The following is a 19080-nucleotide window of genomic DNA, read 5'->3' as shown; positions in this document are numbered from 1 at the left end:
ATGTGCCATACAGGCTTTTAGGTTATTTAAATTCCTTTAAAATAACACAATATAATATCCATCTTAAGTTTGTTTATATTAAACATGTTTAAATGCAAAATTTTTATATGTGATTCCAAAATAAATCACAATGTGTATAATTTATTTATCTCTTATATTTTTTTAAATGTTATTATTTTCATCTCTCATAAATTATGTTCTTTATGTTATATTTGTTTATTATTATCATAGTTGATATTTTAATTTTTTTTAATTATTATTTTTGTATTTTAATTTGTTTAAATTAATTTGACAAGTGTAAATCCGTTTTATAATATAAACCTTTTTTAATAATAAAATAAAATACGGAACATTTTTTTACAAGTTTTAGTATATAAAAATAATATTTTAAGTTTTTTAAGCCAAAATTTAAAAATACCTAAGTGTATCAAATTTTTTGTATTTATATTATTTAACACATAATTTTATGTATATCTGTTGCATTTTCATTAAAGTTCTATTTATAACACCTCAATAAATATTAAAAGTACTGTGTGTTTTTTTTAATAAGACAAATATTGATCAATTTAAAAATAATAATTAGGTTATTAAGTGTATAGGTAAAAAATAACAATTCAGATTATATGCAATAGCAGTGGGAATATGAAAAAATGAAGAAGGGCTTTTTACTGAATAAAAATCTGTATGATATTGATGAAAAAGTAATAAAGTGTAAAGAGATTAATGGCGATGGAAAATACTGTAAAGATGATTTTGAAATATATATGCACATTGGAAGTGGAAACTTTAGTGATGTTTTCATGGTGAAATTGAAAAGTGACCCATCAAAGATATATTCTCTTAAAATATTCAGCAAAGAAAAGGTTAATAGAATGAATAAGGTAAATTCTGTATTAACGGAAAAACAGGTCATAACGAAATTAAATTCTCCAGGGCATTCAAATGTTATTAAGTTAATTAGTACATTTAAAGATAAAAAAAATGTATATTTATTATATGAATATGCTGATTATGAATTATGGGAGTTTTTAAAAACTCGAAGTATTGGTGTTTCTGAAAACATAACATTTAATATAATACTTCAAATGGTTCATGCATTAGCATATGTACACGACAAAAATGTAATTCATAGAGATGTAAAATGTGAAAATTTTCTTATAAACAAGGATGGAACAATAAAATTAATTGATTTCGGTACATCTAAAGATTTAGATCACATTCCCATGGAAAATAATATTAATGAATGCACAACAAAAGGTGATGAGCTAAGTCAATTTTCATTAAAAAAAGACAATAACATAAATAAAAACTTGAAAAATGAGTCAGAGGAAAACACTGGTATACTAAAGGATGATGAATCTAATAATAATGTATTAGATAATGATAATAATGAAGAGCTAGATAAAATATCAAATGATGATATTTCAAAAAAATGTAGGAATAAAGAACCTCAATATAATGAAAGCTTTAAATGTGATAATAAAAGTACTACAAAGTGTAATAACGATAATTCAAATAATTTATACGATACCATGGATTCAATAAACATAAATAAACCCAATTATAGAAGAAAAAAAACATTTGATAACTATGTTGGAACTGCAAACTTTATGCCACCAGAAGCCTTAATCAATAAATGCAGCGGCAAAGTTCGTGATTTTTGGAGCCTTGGATGTACCATCTATCAATTAGTAACATGCACAATTCCATTTGATGGGTCAACAGAATGGTTCATATATAATAAAATAAAAAAAAGAGAAATAAATTATCCACCTATAATACCATTGGACCTAGTTGATTTAATAGAAAAATTAATAACTATTAATCCTGAATGCAGATTAGGATTTAAAAATGGCTGTGAAGATGTTTTACAGCATCCATATTTCCAAAAGCGCATCAATAATTCGCTTAATTTTAAGTTACCCGAAATTTCAGAGGCAGAAAAAATGTATACATATGTAATAAATAAGTATCATAAATATATATGTGAAAAAAGGGAATTAAGACAAAATGATAATTCAGACAAAGAAAATAATAAGCAAATTGCAAAAATGCAAGAAAATTTATTAAATCAAGTTAAAATATATACAATACCTGATAACGAAGAAAATGAATCATTAATTTTAAAGAATAAAATACACAAAACAATTCATTTCTTTCTTGACGAATTTCATAAACAGGAAAAAGACGAAATAGAAGAAGCAGATAAATGGCTAAAGAGATATGCCAATTCATAGTATGTATTTCCAAGATTTATATATTTTTGTTTTATTTTTTACATTGACATTTTTAGGTTTTAATTTTTTACTTTATTTTTTTTTAAACAATAAAATTTTTAAATACATGTATTTTTTTATATTATAGTTTTAAGGTTTCATTTAAATATAAGGCATTTGATAGCAATCAAATACCTTAATATTTTAATTCTATAATAATATTTTTTTTCAAAAGTTATAATCCCACAAAATATAAAGTGCATATATTGAGTAAACTTTTTATGATAACATATTTTTTTGTAGAATAAACTAATTCTATTATGTTAAACAGTTTAACGATGAAAAAAGTGTTTAAAATGCATTTTAAACATAATATTTCCATATTTTTTTAGCTTTATAATTTATATAAAAAAATATATTTGTTGCTAAAGACAAAGGACATTAACATAATATGCCATATTTGGGGACTTCGATTGGAATATATGATAATGGAAATATAGAAACTGCATCAACTATATAAATTTACAAATGAAAATAATAATTGTAAGTAATTATAATAGATATATTGAATGTCTAAACTTGTGCAAGAATATACTTTTGTTTGTTTATAAAGTAAATGCAGTTCTTTTATCTTTAACATATGTAATGTAAAATAAATTAAAAAATTATTATGAAATTTTAACAGTTTTGTTAAGTACTACAAAAAATATAAAAAATTGTTATGTAATTTATGTTTACGTTTTATCTTATGTGTTAAGTTTTTTCTATGTTAATAATCATAGTATTGAAAAAATATATCATCTGACAATAAAAATATTTAATAAGATTGAATATTTACATAATATTGGGATCATCACAAAATATTATTCTATGGCGTGTCTTATAATGTAACAATAAACGTGTAAGAAAAATGTTATAATGATGACAATAAATATATTTTAATAATTTTTCTACAATACTTCAGTAAAAGATGCATTTGATGGCTTAATGTGGCTAAACATATTTTAATACATGTACAATGAAAAGTAAACAATTCATAGTTTCTAGTAAATTGCTAGTTCAGGTATGGACTATGAAATAATTTAACGTTTCCAAAGATTATTTTAAAGGGTAATATATTAGTCAATTATTATATATAAGGGATTGTGGAAATAGATGTAACTATTATGCATATAAACTAAATTTTTATGGTTCAATATTTGGGGATTTTTTGAATGCAGATAATCATAGCATATGCTAATAATTATGTGCATTTTGCTTATGTTAAAACTGTATCATATATTAATTATGAAAAATCAAAAAGTAAAATGCTCGCACATAGACAGTTTCATATAATTTATAGGACAACTTTATATTTATATTTTATGATATTTTATGTTAAAATATATGAATTTTTTGCTTCAAAAATAACAAAATATAAAAGACATTGAAATTTATTTTATAAAATGAAATAATATAATTATAATAATTATATGTAACTTTTATAGCCAAAAAGACAATAAATAAATAAAGGTTATAAAAATTAAAGAATATATATTAATAATTAAAAAATATATAAAATAATACATTTTATATTATATTATTATTAAAAATATTAATAATTATAATTTATAGTTTATTAATTTAATTAAATATAATATATAAATATTTAATTATTGTATTTATAATTTATTAATTTAATTAATTAAATATATTATATATTAAAAATATAAATATATTATTATATATTTATTAATTTAATTAAATAAATATTATTTATATTAAAAATATATTAATTTATATTTATTAAAATTATTTAAATATATAAATTTTATAATTTAATAATATAATTACTAAATATTATAAATATATTATTATAAAAATGATTTAAATAATAAATATATAATTAAATCTTATAAATATAAAGTATTATAATTAATAAAAATATAAAACATTAAAAATATTATATATTTAATTTATTAATAAATATATTTTTAATTAAATATTAATTATATTACCAATTAATTATTTATTATATTAATTTATTATTTAAAATAAATTAATTTTAATTAATTATTTATAATAATATTTAATTTTTATATTAATTATTTTATATTTTATTTAATTAATATACTAAATTACTAATTATTTTAATTATAATTATAATAATATTTAATTTAACAATATATATAATTAATTATATAATAAAAATTAATTAATATATAATTATTTATTATTTTAATTATAATATATATAATATTATTTAATTATATTTATTTAATTAATTAATATTTTAATAAAATAAATAAATTAATATATTCAATGTTATATTATTTTAATTATTTTACACATATTATTTAAATAATGTGTATTATAATATTTATTAAATATAATAAATAATATTAATTATATATAATAACATTTTAAATCATTTATAAATATATAATTTAACAATTTTATTTTTATAAGTATATTAATTAATTAATTAAAATAATTTATTTATAATGATTATAAAATTAAATTTTAATTAAATATTTATAATATTGTTTTTAATTATAAATATTTTATATAATATTAATATAATAAATTAATAATTAAATTTATTATATATTAAATATTTATTATAATTTATTTAATAAATTAATTAATTAATTAGACATATATTAAATAACATAATTATTTTATTAATTATAATATTGATAATTTAAATATATTTAATATTACAATATTATTATAATTTTTTAATTTAATTATTTATATTTAAGAAATATAATAGTTTTGTAGTATTGCTTTATTGTATTATTTTTTAAATATTAACAAATATCAGTATAATATTCGTAGAATATAAATCATATTGTATCTAAATTTTTTTCAATTTTCATTATGAATTATTTTTATTTGAAATTTTAAATAGTTCCTATTGTCTTAAACTTAGTAACGTTAATTTTTTGGAGAACTTTGTTTCAATTATTTATATTAATGTTTTTCAGCGACTCATATTTTCATTCGCATTACACTGTATAATATATACATCTATTTATTAATCATGATACTTGACACTTCCGAATACATTTACGATAAATTTTACCATAAAAAAATTAGTATTATTCTTTCGGTATTACATATGTATACATAAACTTAACATTTCAATAAAACAAGACATTGTTTATTCGTTCAATCAATTACTTTCAGAGAATGTAGCACACCATTGCCTTTTGTTCATTGAAAACATTTTATAATTTGATTAATACAAAAAATATATTCTATTTGAACTTAAAATATGACTATATAATATAGGGAAAAATACGTAAACCGAAGCTAAAAAAATACATATAGCATATTTTTAGTTTAATCCCCATTTATGAATCGTAAAAAAAGTTCATCACTTTATGAATTCTATAAAGTTTACTTTATAATAAAAGCTAATGACATTAAATGCGATTCCTAAAATACACATTATGCAAAGAATTATAAAAAGTAAAACAACTTGTAATCCCATTTTTTAAAAAAACAATAAACCATCTTCTTTATTTATTCTATAAAATACCACCCTATTCCAATTTTATGTTTTAAGTTTCAAATTATCATAAAGGTTCATTAAAATGCTATGAATAAAGCACCTCCCCCTTTATATTTTAATAAATTACATTATCATGAAACAAAAATACGATAATTTTACTAAATCATACATTTTGTTATTTTCAAATGAATTGTGTAATCCTTAGTTCCTGGAATACACAAATGTAATTTGTGAAGTTTACAATATCCGAAGGTATTTTAATGAGAAATATTTATGTTCTAAATTGCAATGTTGTAATGCACATTAGACAATATTAATAATACCATATATAAACAAAAAACGAGATATATAAAAAAATAAAGAATAATAGCAAGGATATCAATTCCGTTTAATAATTTCTTAGTTTAAAAATTCATCTTTTGTTATTTTTTCGGAATAATCAATATATTGATTATGCTTTTGAATGCCTATATGTATAATTATTCCTTGAAACGAACTATTATGTTTTTACTCATTCTTTGAAAAAAATGGATTATATAATTATGTTGCAATACTTTTTAACATTATTATATACAAATATCTTAATATTATGGATGTTTTTTTATCAATATGAATTTGTTCAATTATTGCTCTCCGGAATAACGCATATGAACTTTATATTATTTTGACACTATTTTCTTAAATTGTTGTAAGCGTCTCAATTTTCCATCCGACATTGAATTAATTATTTATAAAGCATACATATATGCCTTTTAGTTTATGTGATTTTAACATGTTTTAACACATAGTAGTATATACTGTTTGAGAAATTATAACATAAAAAATATGATTTCAAGGAAAAAGACAATCCAGGCAATTAAGTACCAAATAATGGAGATTGAAGAATATATAAGTTATATAGAAAAATAAAATAATTTTAGTTAATTTTATATTTAGCTTTTTTATGTATAATTTTTAATATTGCCAATAATTATTAATTATTATAGTTACACACATTTTTTAAATATATTAAATTTATGCTTATTATTTTTATAGACATTTACAATATGCATGAACGGTTCATAATAAATTTATATTTTTTTATTAAAACAACCTAATAACAACGGTATGCCACCATGTGTGTAGTATAAAATATAATTTATTGTGGAAATACTCATAAAGAAATAGCTTTTTTTTTTTAATTTAGTTATATTATGTATCAAAAATGTAAAATTATGGCTATTTTTTTTTTTAATATTAATTATTCATTAAAAACATTAAAAAAACATTAACGTTCATGTATTTTTTTTTGTCTATTACAATTTTAATAAAAATATATATTTTTCAATTTTTGTTTTTGTCATTTTAATTTTCTGATTTTTGTGGATTTTATTACCTGTATAAGCCCTTTTGAAACTATTTCAATAAGTAGTAGGTACTTATTTTTTTACTTTTATATACAACATATTTTAATTATGTCAATATTAATGTTGTTTTCTGGATGTATAATATGAATTTTGTTTATATCGTAAAAACTAGCAATATAGACTTCATATCGTTTTTTTAAGACAAGTTGACAAATTTTCATGAGTGCAAATAAACAAATAGAAGAGTTAAAATGTATTTTAACATTTTTATTTTTCTCATAATTTTAGTTTATGAAAATCAATCAAGTTGTCAGAATCCAATATATAACAGTAAAAATAATTATGGATTAAGTAATGAACAATTTAGAGCAATACTATTTGGTCTTAACTATGATTTGCCAAATAAAAATAACATAGACAGAGAAAATGTGGAAAATCATTCTTTATTTTTCCGTAACTTTGTCGATGATGATATCCAAATAAACAAACAAGATGAAAAAACACAATCACAAATTGAAATTATGAATAATGAAAAAATAAACAACTCTGGTACTATACACGATAATAAAAATGCCAATAACTATTCTGTAACCAATGGGAATGAAAAACCAAACGATGAGCTATTACAAAAGACATTGAGAAAAAATAAATTAAGCGAAAAGGATAATTCATATAATAATATTCAAGACCAGGAAAATATAACTTTTAATAATTCTAATACTTTTCATAATAAAAATAATGTAGTAGATCGTCAAGGCAGTGATAGTGGAATAAATGAAAATGTATCTTATAATAATAGCAGTACAGTAAACATGAATCGACCGTCTCACAACATTTCGTATAACAATAATGATAAAGAATATCATACAAATGAAAACTTAATTAAGAGTAATCTTGATAAACAGTACAGTAGAAATACAAATAGTGAAAACATTTTTAATAATAATAGTTCAACTAATATCAATAAAAATGACAATTCAGTATTTAATGAACCTACGAGTGCAGGTGATTATATGCGAACAAAAAAGGGCACTAATGATTTTAAACAACCGGGAACATTACAAAAAAATACTAATATTAAAAATATTAAAGGAGATGGAAACCCATTAAAAGACAAAAAAATAAATATAAATGAAAATAAAGGACAAGAAAATGTTAACCAAAATACCCCATTAAATAACCCCATAAATTATATGATAAATGGAGTGAATAACCATACTGAAGGATTTGTTAAAGAGAGTAATGAAATGAATAACCCTAATGTTCAAGAGCAACGTCAAGATAGAGGCTTATTACATAATAATGGAAGCAATAAAAATATGCAAATGGGCCATAATGATGAACCGCAAATATTGTTAAATGGGGAAAAAGAACAAAATACAAAATATATAAGTACAAATCCTAGAACAATAAAACATAAGGAAGAAAATGTAAATTATTCCGCAAAAAAAATTATATCAGATAGCCCGAATTCAAGAAATGGCGTTTTGAAAGAGATACAACCAGTGAAATATAATGGAAATATAAATGAAAAATTAAATGATGTATCTAAAGGAAATGAAAATTTACAAAAGACAAACAAAACTGATGAAAACATATTTTCTGAGAATATCACTTTAAAAAATAAAACTAATGATACAAATTATTATAAATATTTTAAATTAAAAGAAAATGGGTTTAGAGGATTAGGAATAATAAATAAATATTCATCGAAAGGGGGATTTTCAATATCAGTTGATTGCGGAGGATATAATGATTTAGATGACATTCCAGGAATTTCTAATTTATTACACCGAGTTATTTTTTATAAATCTAAAAAAAGAGATACGACGTTATTAAGTGAATTAGGAGTAAATTCACCAAAATATAATAGTCATATTAATGAATCTTTTACTAACTTTTATGCAAGCGGTAATTCTGAAGACATTTATTATTTATTAAATTTATTTGTCCAAAATTTATTTTATCCAATATTTGATGAAAAATTCATAGAAAACGAAGTTAATGAAATTAGTAATCAATATATTTCTATGGAAAATAATCCTGAAACTTGCTTAAAAATTACTAGCCAATATCTTACACATTTTAAATATTCAAATTTTTTCATTTATGGGAATTACATTACCTTATGTGAAAATATTTTAAAAAAAAGAATAGATATAAAGGAAAAATTGTATGCATTTCACCGAAAATGTTATCAACCTAAAAATATGTCAATTAGTATACTATTAGGGAAAAAATCAAACTCATCAGATCATTACAACATTAATGATATTATACATATGGTTGATCAACTTTTTGGAAAAATAACAAATTATGACGAAAAGGAAATCATTAAAAAACAAAATAACATGGAATTGAAAGAAAATTCACCTAATAGACAAGTGAACAATCATAGTGATAGAAATTTCACATATAATGATGCGCAAATTAATTTAAATAACGAAATAAATACTAAGAATGATATGTCTATTCCGTTTACAAATAAATTAAATTATTCTCTCGATTTAAACCAAAAAAGTCAGTATATTGAAATTTTAAAAAAAGAGGGATGGGAAGATCAGATTTTTTTATATTGGAGCTCTAAAATTAATATTTATATATATAAAAAAATTGAAGAATTTAAAGTCATGCGTTTTTTTCATGAACTTTTTTCGAACTTCGGAAAGGATGGATTATATTATAAAATATCTGTGGAAAACAAATATGCATACGATTTTCAAATCATAAATATATGCAATAAATATTATTTGAATTATGGGATATTAATAAAATTAACAACGAAAGGGAAGAGCAATTTAGCTCATTTAATATATATATTCCAAACATTTATCAATGAAATAAGTAAATTATTTGACCATGATAGTTTAAATAAAGGTGTAAACAAATATATGTTGGACTATTATAGAGAAAATACATTACCAGCTAATATTAATTTTAGAAAAGATGATATAAATATATGTCTAAATGATTTAATAAATTATTCTAACAGATTACTTATTTACTTAGAAAATCCACTTGAATTTTTAAAAATTAACAATTTAGTAGAAAATATGGATAAAAATGACTTTCGAAATGAGATAAAAATTACCAGCTTAATAGGTTCTCTTATCAGAAATGAAAGTATGCATATTATAAATGTTGTAGATATATTCACTATAACACATCAAATAAAAATCCCCAATACTTCTATCGAGTATTCTATAGGGGATAACCCATATATTATTGATGAAGAAAAAATTGCAAATAATATAAATTTTACACTTCCAGAATTTAAAATTTGTCCTTTTCCTAATTTTAAGAAAGATGAGATTTTAAATGAAAATTCATTCTTCTGTGTTTCCTATAATAGTGAAGAAAATTTTAGTTATTCAAAATATAATAAACAATCATTTGTATCAGATGACAGTGAATATGTCAGATCAAATATATTATATAACACACCATGCTTGATTAAATCTTCTTATGGATATAATATATTTTTTAAAAAAGGTTTAACCGACACTTCAAGAGTAAATGCGGATTTCATTTTTTTTTTTCCTTCCCAAAATTTTACCTTTTATGAAGCAATTTTTACTCGTATACACATCATAATATTGAAAAAAAAAATAAAGCAACTTTTGTCTGATTATACTAATTGCTCAGTAAATGTGAATATTAAGGACAATGTTGAATCGTATATATTACACGTAGATAGCAATAGCTATTATTTCGTGAATATGTTAAATAAAATAGAGGATCTTTTATCAATAAAAGAAGTTCCTACCAGTGATGAATTTAGTGATGCTTATGACGAATTAAATTTATATGTAAAAAGAAAAGACAATGTTGTTGTAGGAGATTCATTAAATATTATATATTCCTTATTTAATAAATATATTCCAACAAATAAAGAAATTTATGATATTTTAAATGCATATTTTTTTTACCCTTTATATAATTCGTATATAAAATATATAAATAATTTTTTTCACAAAAATTATATTAATATATTTATATATGGGAATTTGTCGATATCAAATGCAATAAATATTAAAAATGAATCTAACTACGGCACTAATACAGAATATAATAATAACCGGATAAATGATAATAGTTATGCAAACAATACACATACAATGTATAATAAGCACACTTTAGGAAAAAATAACAACGTGTTAGAAGACAAAGAAGATTCTATTGAAATCCCCCAAAATGGAATAGGAATCAATTATATTATTGATTTATGTGAATCATTTATAAGAAACGTAACAAATAATGTTATAAAAAAAAGTGAATCTACATACTATGCAACCAAATTAACTAATAATGAAGACATAGAAATAGATATACAAATTCCAGATAAAAACATTGGTAACAGTTCAATAACAGTATCATATATTATTGAATCTGAAACAATATTAAGCGATACGTTAATTAATATTATTGTTGATTTAATTTCATCAGATTTTATTAAATTTGCTAAAATAAAGTATAACGATGGTTATACCGTTGATGTAAAACCATTTTCCACAAAATATGGATTTGGAGGAATAATTTTTGTTATTCAAAGTTTTGATAATGATGTTGAAAGACTAGAAGAAGATATATGTGGATTTGTTAAACACTTAACTTTTCAATTGATGAATATTGATATATACGATTTAATAAAAAAGCTGGAATATATGAAAAAGCAATACATATTAAATAATACTATAGTTACCTTTAATCAAGAATATTCAACTATACTTGATGAGATAATTAATGGAAATGAATGTTTTGATAAAAAATACAAAATTGTAAAAATATTTGATGAATTAATTAACTGTCCAAAAATAATTTTAAATAAAGCAAATTACATTTTACAAAATGCCAAGAAATTGATTTTTAAGGAATATAAAACAACTAGCACACCAAATAACGTAAATGAGCAAGTGAATTATATTCATTCCAATAAAAAATGTAATTATTCTCATAATAAAAATGATATAATGTCTAATATAGAATTGTCAAATACCTCGAATTTTACTAAAACAACCAAACTAAATAACACTGGTCCCGATTATAATGTATTTAGAATGAATAATGTACATAAAAAGGGAAATTATATCATAGATGTATCAAATTTTCTTGAAATAAAAAAGAAAGGATTTGTTCAATATGTTATTGATTATTTTAAGAATCCTTATACATTGGGTTTGAATCATAATAATTATTTAGATTATAAAAGTTGTGATGATGAAATGTATAAAGACAATTTTCAAGTATTTTATAATTTTACAAATGATATAGATAAAATAAGAGAATATTTTCTTGCAAAATTTTCGAATGATCAAGAAACTAAAGAAAAGTGTTCGATAAATTATGAAGACATAAAGAAACATTGCTATGATGTAAATACTGAGATAGATGATTAAGAAAAGTATTTAAAAAAATTATATAGTGTTTTTTTAGTTTGTATTAGTATATACAAAAAAAATTACAAAATTGAAATAAAATAAGTTTAATATAAAAATAAAAAATTAAAATATATTTAATTGGGGAAAATATTTAACTATTTTTGTGCGTTTTTTTTAATTATGCCCACGTTTTCATGTATATTTACACACACACATATATATATTAAAAATAAATTCATGACTATGCATTTATATAGGAAAGTTGTATATAATTAAATTTTATTTTCAAGTAACAATTTAGTATATTTTTCAAATTCATAATCAATTTTAACAACCTCCTTTGTAATATTGTTTATATGGTATATTTCATCAGCTACATGCTTGATCAAGTATGTATCGTGACTTATAAGAACAATACCACCTTTATACAAACTTAATGCTACAATTAAGGCTTGTACGGATTCAATATCAAGATGATTTGATGGTTCATCTAAAATCAATACATTTGGATTTTTATAAGCTAAAATAGCTAATGCTAATTTACTTTTTTGTCCCCCAGACAAAACATAAATGGGTTCATATAATATATTTGTTGGTATATTAAATTTATTAAAATATTTGATAGCTTCATCTTCTTTTATATTTTTATGGGAATAATTATATTGTAATTGTTGAATAGAATTAAAAACAGGATTTAAACTATCAACATGATATTGAGAATAGTATCCTATATTCGCTTTATTACTAACATATAATTCTCCTTCATAAACATCTATCAAATTTAAGATAATTTTAATTAATGTTGTTTTACCACTACCATTAACACCACATATTGCAATTCTAGAGTCCATATCTACTTCAAAATTTGCATTTTTAAATAAAAATTCATGTTTAAATTGATAATCTCCAGCTATATTATTATTAGTTAAAGTATCCTTTTTAGTTTCTTCAGCATTTTCCAATTCTATTGGTTTTGCATTTGAATCTTCAAAATCGTCGGCTATTATAATATTTGCATTTTTTTTTATTTGTAAATTTTTAAACATTTCGTTTTTAAAAGAAACATCTCTTAATCTAATAAGCACACTAGATACATAAAATGGTTCTAAAAAAGAAAACTTAAATGGTGTTTCATCTTTTTCTAAATTTATAACTGGCAGTTTATTTAAAAGTTTTATTCTACTTTGAACCAATGTTGCTCTTTTAGAATTATATCTAAATCGATCTATAAATTTTTGGACATGCTTTTTCTTTAGTTCAATTGAATCATGCTCTCTTTGTTGTTGTAACAAATGCTCTATTCTTGTTTTTTCAAATTGATCATAATTTCCTGAGTAATATGTTAGTTGCTTTTGATGAAAATGAATAATATCTGTACAAACTTCGTTTAAAAAGTTTCTATCATGTGAAACTATAATACATGTTTTATTTAGTTTTTGAATATAATCTATCAAGAATTGTATGGTATATATATCTAAATGGTTTGTTGGCTCATCTAATAATATTATATCATTATTACTAAATAAAATACGACTTAAACATAATCTCATTCTCATTCCTCCACTTAGAGAGTTTACTTTTTTTTTTTGAAGATTGGAATCAAAGCCAAGACCACATAAAATTTTACTAGCCTCCTTTTCTGCTTCTAAATAATTAATACTATTTAATTTTTCATAAATATTTATTATTTTTTCATCTGTATTATCCTTTAAATTATCAGGTTTTGCATCATTTTGTTTTTTTGCTAATTCAAGTTCCTCAAGTTCTTTTAATAAATTATGTCGTACTTTATCAACCATTAAAACACATTCTAAAACCGTTACATCTTCAAGAAATAAATCTTGTTCAATACATGCTATACTAATATCTTCTTTGATATTTTCAATTTCATGTCTTGCTAATCTTGCTAATAATGTACTTTTTCCAATTCCATTTTTACCTATAAGTCCATATTTATTCATTACATTTATTTTTAATGTAGTATCATTTAATAAGTTCCTTTGTCCGATACTTAAATTAAAGTTTTCAATTCTGATATCATTCATTTTTTCAATTTTCGTTTTACCTTTGTTAGAGTCACTACAATGTAATAAATTGTGAACTCTTACAGGCGATGGGATTTTTATTTTATTTTTTACCCATTCTTTAAATAAACTTAACTGCTTTTCTTTTTGTTTTTGTTTCTCTTTATTAATTTTTATACTTTCACTTATTGGTATGCTAGTATTATAATTAATTTGTTTTTCTTGGATTCCTAAAAATGGATCATAATAACCTATGGCATCATTCTTTTCCCAATATTCTTTTAGATTAAGAGATTTTGTTAATTTTTCATTATTGCTATCATTTTTATTTTCATTAATCGCATTAGTCACATTAATTGCATCACTTACATGTTTTTTATAAACCTCTGCAATCACATTTTTTTTTAATTTTTTATCAGAAAATGGACAAATTAAGTCATAAAAATAATCTACACCATTTTTCATAATTTTTTTTTTTTCATCATTTATTCTTTCCTTTAAATAGTTTTCCGTTTCTTCATCAGGTTTAATAATTTTAAACAAGTCTTCTAAAAGTTCTTTCATATTTCCCCATATATCTATGTGTGATTATCAATCTTTATATATATCGATTTTTGTAAAAATGTTATTTCAACGATTATATTGTGTTACATATATGATATATATAACACAGAGATAAATCCTGATACAAAAGTGTGTTTGCTAACTGTATTGTTAATTTTCGTTTTCATGATAAAAATAGATAAGCTTATATATTACCATTATTATATTATGCTTCCTCTTTTATTTGAGTATTGTAAAAAAAAGAGGATAATAAAATATTAAATGTTTTAAGCTATGTGAAAAGCCAAAATATTTTCATTTAAAGGCTATACATAAAAAAATATTTAATAACTTATGCAATAATAGAAATGCATTATCCGTTATAATTTTTAAATTATGTTATTTTACGAAACCACGTTACGTTAAAAAAAATTATTAGCTATATATTATTATATCTACAATTTTTACTTATATTTTCAAAATTTTAGAACGGTTTTCCAATAAAATTATTTTTATGTGTTACGATTTTTGAATATTTCCCATTGCCCATACTTCAAAAATGTAGCACAAAACATTAAAACATTTTATATAAAATAAAACAATTTGTTTAATTTAAAAACATACATTTTCTCATAATTTATATGTTATATACAGCAGCCAGTTGAGCACTATATGTTTATAGCTAGTTCAAATATAGTTATGCATAGGTTAACATATATTTTTTGTTTGACTTTTATTATATTTAGTATGCTATTACACATTTGAATATACACTATACAACATGAATATATTCATTTTTCTATGAGTTAATTTCTTATTTGGGTTTCTCTGAAAATGGATGTATTTTTTCTTACTATATTTTCATATTAATTTTTTTTAGCATAATTGAAAAATATAAAAGACATGATTTAGTTCGAAAATCTTGCAACACATTATTAAAAAATAATACCTTATAATATTTTATGTGTTTACATTTCATGCCCCATATATATGAATTATATATCATAAAATTTAATGGACATATAATGCTTACTTATTAATAATGTAATTGGAATAGTAGAGATATAAAGTTGTATTGCATATGTTTACAAATCCAAATAATAAATTTCAATTATTTATAATTGTAATGCAAACAGTAATAAAAGTTTTAAACTTCATTTTGAATGACAATGTTGTCAATAATATCCATTGGTAACAAAATTTTTAGACTATTTTATGAACAGCTTAATACAAAACAGATTTAAAGGTTAGGTATATATACATTTTTCTAATAATGATTATTTTATTTTCAAAACTTTTTTTTTATAAAAAAGTAAATATAATTTTTGCCTACTATGCTTCATGAATATTATCATTCTCTACAACCATGTTTATAGTATACATTGAAAAGGAAGAAATGATTAACAAATTAAAACTTAATAAAAGGTGTTTATATGTGTAAATAATTACATTTTTTATTTAAAGAAAAAAGTCATTTTTAATTTCATTATTAAAATGAAATGATCCACATAAAATTAAAAATCGTGAATTGTTTTTATGTTGCTCTTTCGTTCATGGCCTAGCATAATAATATTATTTGCTCTTTAGAATTTCACATATATAACGAATAGAAAAAAATATATATATATGGTTACGAAGCCATATACGATTATATTGTCAATAGTTATATATATATATTAGTACAATTTGAATGAAATATATATTATGATTCGAACATGAAGTAACAGCTAATATATTGCCACTCCTTATTTGTACACCTATGCATGCATCTTATTGTTTTTTAATATATAAAAAAATGATTGTTACGCCAATAAACAAATAATTCATAAAAATAATACACCAAAATAATAGCCAACTTTATTTTTTCGCGTGAAAAATGGCTAAATAACTTGAAAAAAAAATTTTGTTGTATCTCAAAATTTTTATCCGTAGTTAGTATAATATTAGCAAGCACGTTTTTTATGTATATAAACCATGGGCTGTTATAATAAATTCGAAAAAAAAATTTATAAAAATTTAACCGTTAAGCTATTAATTTATAACCTAAAACCACAAGTACAAAGCTAATATAAGGTATAATTATATAGGCGAATTTTATTTATGAATGCATAATAACAAATGGTATATATATAATGCACATATAAATAGCGCTAATATTTTCTAAATTTTTATAACTTAATATAGTTAGCGATATTTAAAATATATACATTTATTTTATTGGATAAATATTTATAGCATAGATTATTATTTTCTATATAGAAAAAAATATAATAATTTTATTTTTCATCTTTTATAAATTTTAATTTTTATTATATTTATTACCCACTTTTGTATGAAAATAATATTTATATTTTTTTAGGATTTAAAATTTTATTTAAATATTATTAATTCAATAATAATTATAAAATAATTTTAATTCAATATAAACATATAATTTAAGAGTTTTCTCAAAGTACATTTTTATCTTAATTGAAAAGTTTTCGTGAAAATGAAGATCAACGTAGTTTCAGTTATTTTTATTATTTTCTCTCTTTGCCTTTTTAACAATGCTTACGGAAAGGTCACTAGCAATAAAGATAGCTCCAAAAATGTTATTAAAAGTAAGTTGATTTAAAATAATATATGCATCATGCTTACACTTTTGAGTTACACATAATGCATAATAGTAAACTTGTATAAAATATTTCAAAAAACAAAGAGAGATTATTATTGCACACTCCTATTAGCCTCTTCGTTTAGCCATTACACACATATAACTCATTAAATATATATATGTATTTACTTTTTAATAATTTTTTAGAATCATCAGAACCATTAATTGACGTACAAGAATTAATTAGTGACATGGTTAAGAAAGAAGAAGAAATTGTTCAATTGACAAAAAATAAAAAAAAATTAGGAAGACTAAATTTAGCTCTTGCTACAGCATTAAGTGTTGTATCAGCATTATTAATTGGAGGTACTGGATTAGTTATGTACAATTCTAATAAGGGAAGACGCCCATTCCAACTTGGAAAATCCAAAGATGCTTCACCTGAGGCTGATGATCCATCCGTAGCTGGTCCATCCGTAGCTGGCCCATCTCTCGCAGGGCTAGCTGCAGCTCTTCCACAAAACATAGACTATGAAGCTGCAGGCAAGAATATCCAAGAGGCCTTAAAAAAGACTGCACCCAATTTGGACATGTCTGCACTAACTGGAGCACTAACTGGAGTAGCAACTGGAGCACCAGCTAGTCCTAAACAATGAAGTGATTATATTTTAGTGCCATCCAATTTAGACTCTAAATAGATTGAATTTCCGAATAATAAATATGTCAGTTTAAAAAATAATAATAATATAAATTTAAAAAACTTGATTATAATTATAAACATAACATAAAATGGTCTGAGGCATTATATATTATGTTTTATTTTTTAAATATATTATGAAAATAATTGAATTTATATTGTAAGTTTTTTATACTGTCCATGGCATAACACACATGCCTTTATTCTACTTATTAATTTTTTTTTTCTGGTTCATAGCTATTGTATTATATGCTACATATTTTTATTGTACATTGCATAAGCACGATGTAAGTATTAAACTTTTACTAAGGTTATGTAATGATTTAAACTCTTTATTATCAATGGAGTAAAAATATTATTTTTATAAATTAAAAATTAAAAATAATTTTTTTAAAAATATTATATATCCTAGCTTAATAAAAATAAAAACGGTTGTATCAATTCGAAAAAAGTAACATAAATACATATACTGTGTACATACATAATATATGCATAAATTTATGTTGCTTTTATAAATTTCGTATTTCGAATAAAAAACATATGAACAATATAATGCTTGAGGATTGAATACATTTTTTTAAAAAACCGTGAAATTCAAAAAAATAAAAACCATAATTTAGGGACGTTAAAAAAATTATACACAATTATATTATGACCACAAATAATAAAAATAAACGAAATAAATAAATTAACATGCACATAAATACATTAGCAAGCAAATAAATGTGGATTCATATGTTAGGGTATTTACCCTTTTATTTTTTTGTAGAAAATATGAAATAAT

The 19080-nt window shown here is 21.2% G+C and overlaps 4 protein-coding genes across 4 annotated transcripts; 3 read left to right on the top strand and 1 right to left on the bottom strand.

Moving 5' to 3' along the window:
• Positions 1-650: 650 nt before the first annotated feature.
• PCHAS_0917900 (serine/threonine protein kinase, putative) lies at positions 651-2237 on the top strand (the record flags this gene model as incomplete). The annotated part of the gene is made up of 1 exon (XM_737579.1): positions 651-2237. One exon carries the CDS (start codon positions 651-653, stop codon positions 2235-2237), a length of 1587 nt encoding a protein of 528 aa, XP_742672.1.
• A 5075-nt stretch (positions 2238-7312) lies between these two features.
• On the top strand, positions 7313-12457 carry PCHAS_0917800 (peptidase M16, putative; the record flags this gene model as incomplete). The annotated part of the gene is made up of 1 exon (XM_728268.2): positions 7313-12457. The coding sequence occupies one exon, from the start codon at positions 7313-7315 to the stop codon at positions 12455-12457; it is 5145 nt and encodes a 1714-aa protein (XP_733361.2).
• Positions 12458-12711: 254 nt separating this feature from the next.
• On the bottom strand, positions 12712-15027 carry PCHAS_0917700 (ABC transporter F family member 2, putative; the record flags this gene model as incomplete). The annotated part of the gene is made up of 1 exon (XM_016798119.1): positions 12712-15027. The coding sequence occupies one exon, from the start codon at positions 15025-15027 to the stop codon at positions 12712-12714; it is 2316 nt and encodes a 771-aa protein (XP_016655369.1).
• Positions 15028-17494: 2467 nt separating this feature from the next.
• PCHAS_0917600 (circumsporozoite-related antigen) lies at positions 17495-18255 on the top strand (the record flags this gene model as incomplete). Its single annotated transcript, XM_016798118.1, has 2 exons — positions 17495-17606; positions 17807-18255. The coding sequence occupies 2 exons, from the start codon at positions 17495-17497 to the stop codon at positions 18253-18255; spliced, it is 561 nt and encodes a 186-aa protein (XP_016655368.1).
• Positions 18256-19080: the final 825 nt, after the last annotated feature.

The sequence above is a fragment of the Plasmodium chabaudi genome, assembly GCF_900002335.3.
Source record: "Plasmodium chabaudi chabaudi strain AS genome assembly, chromosome: 9".
In the NCBI taxonomy this organism is placed as follows: Eukaryota; Apicomplexa; class Aconoidasida; order Haemosporida; family Plasmodiidae; genus Plasmodium; species Plasmodium chabaudi.
This window is presented reverse-complemented; position numbering and strand designations above follow the sequence as displayed.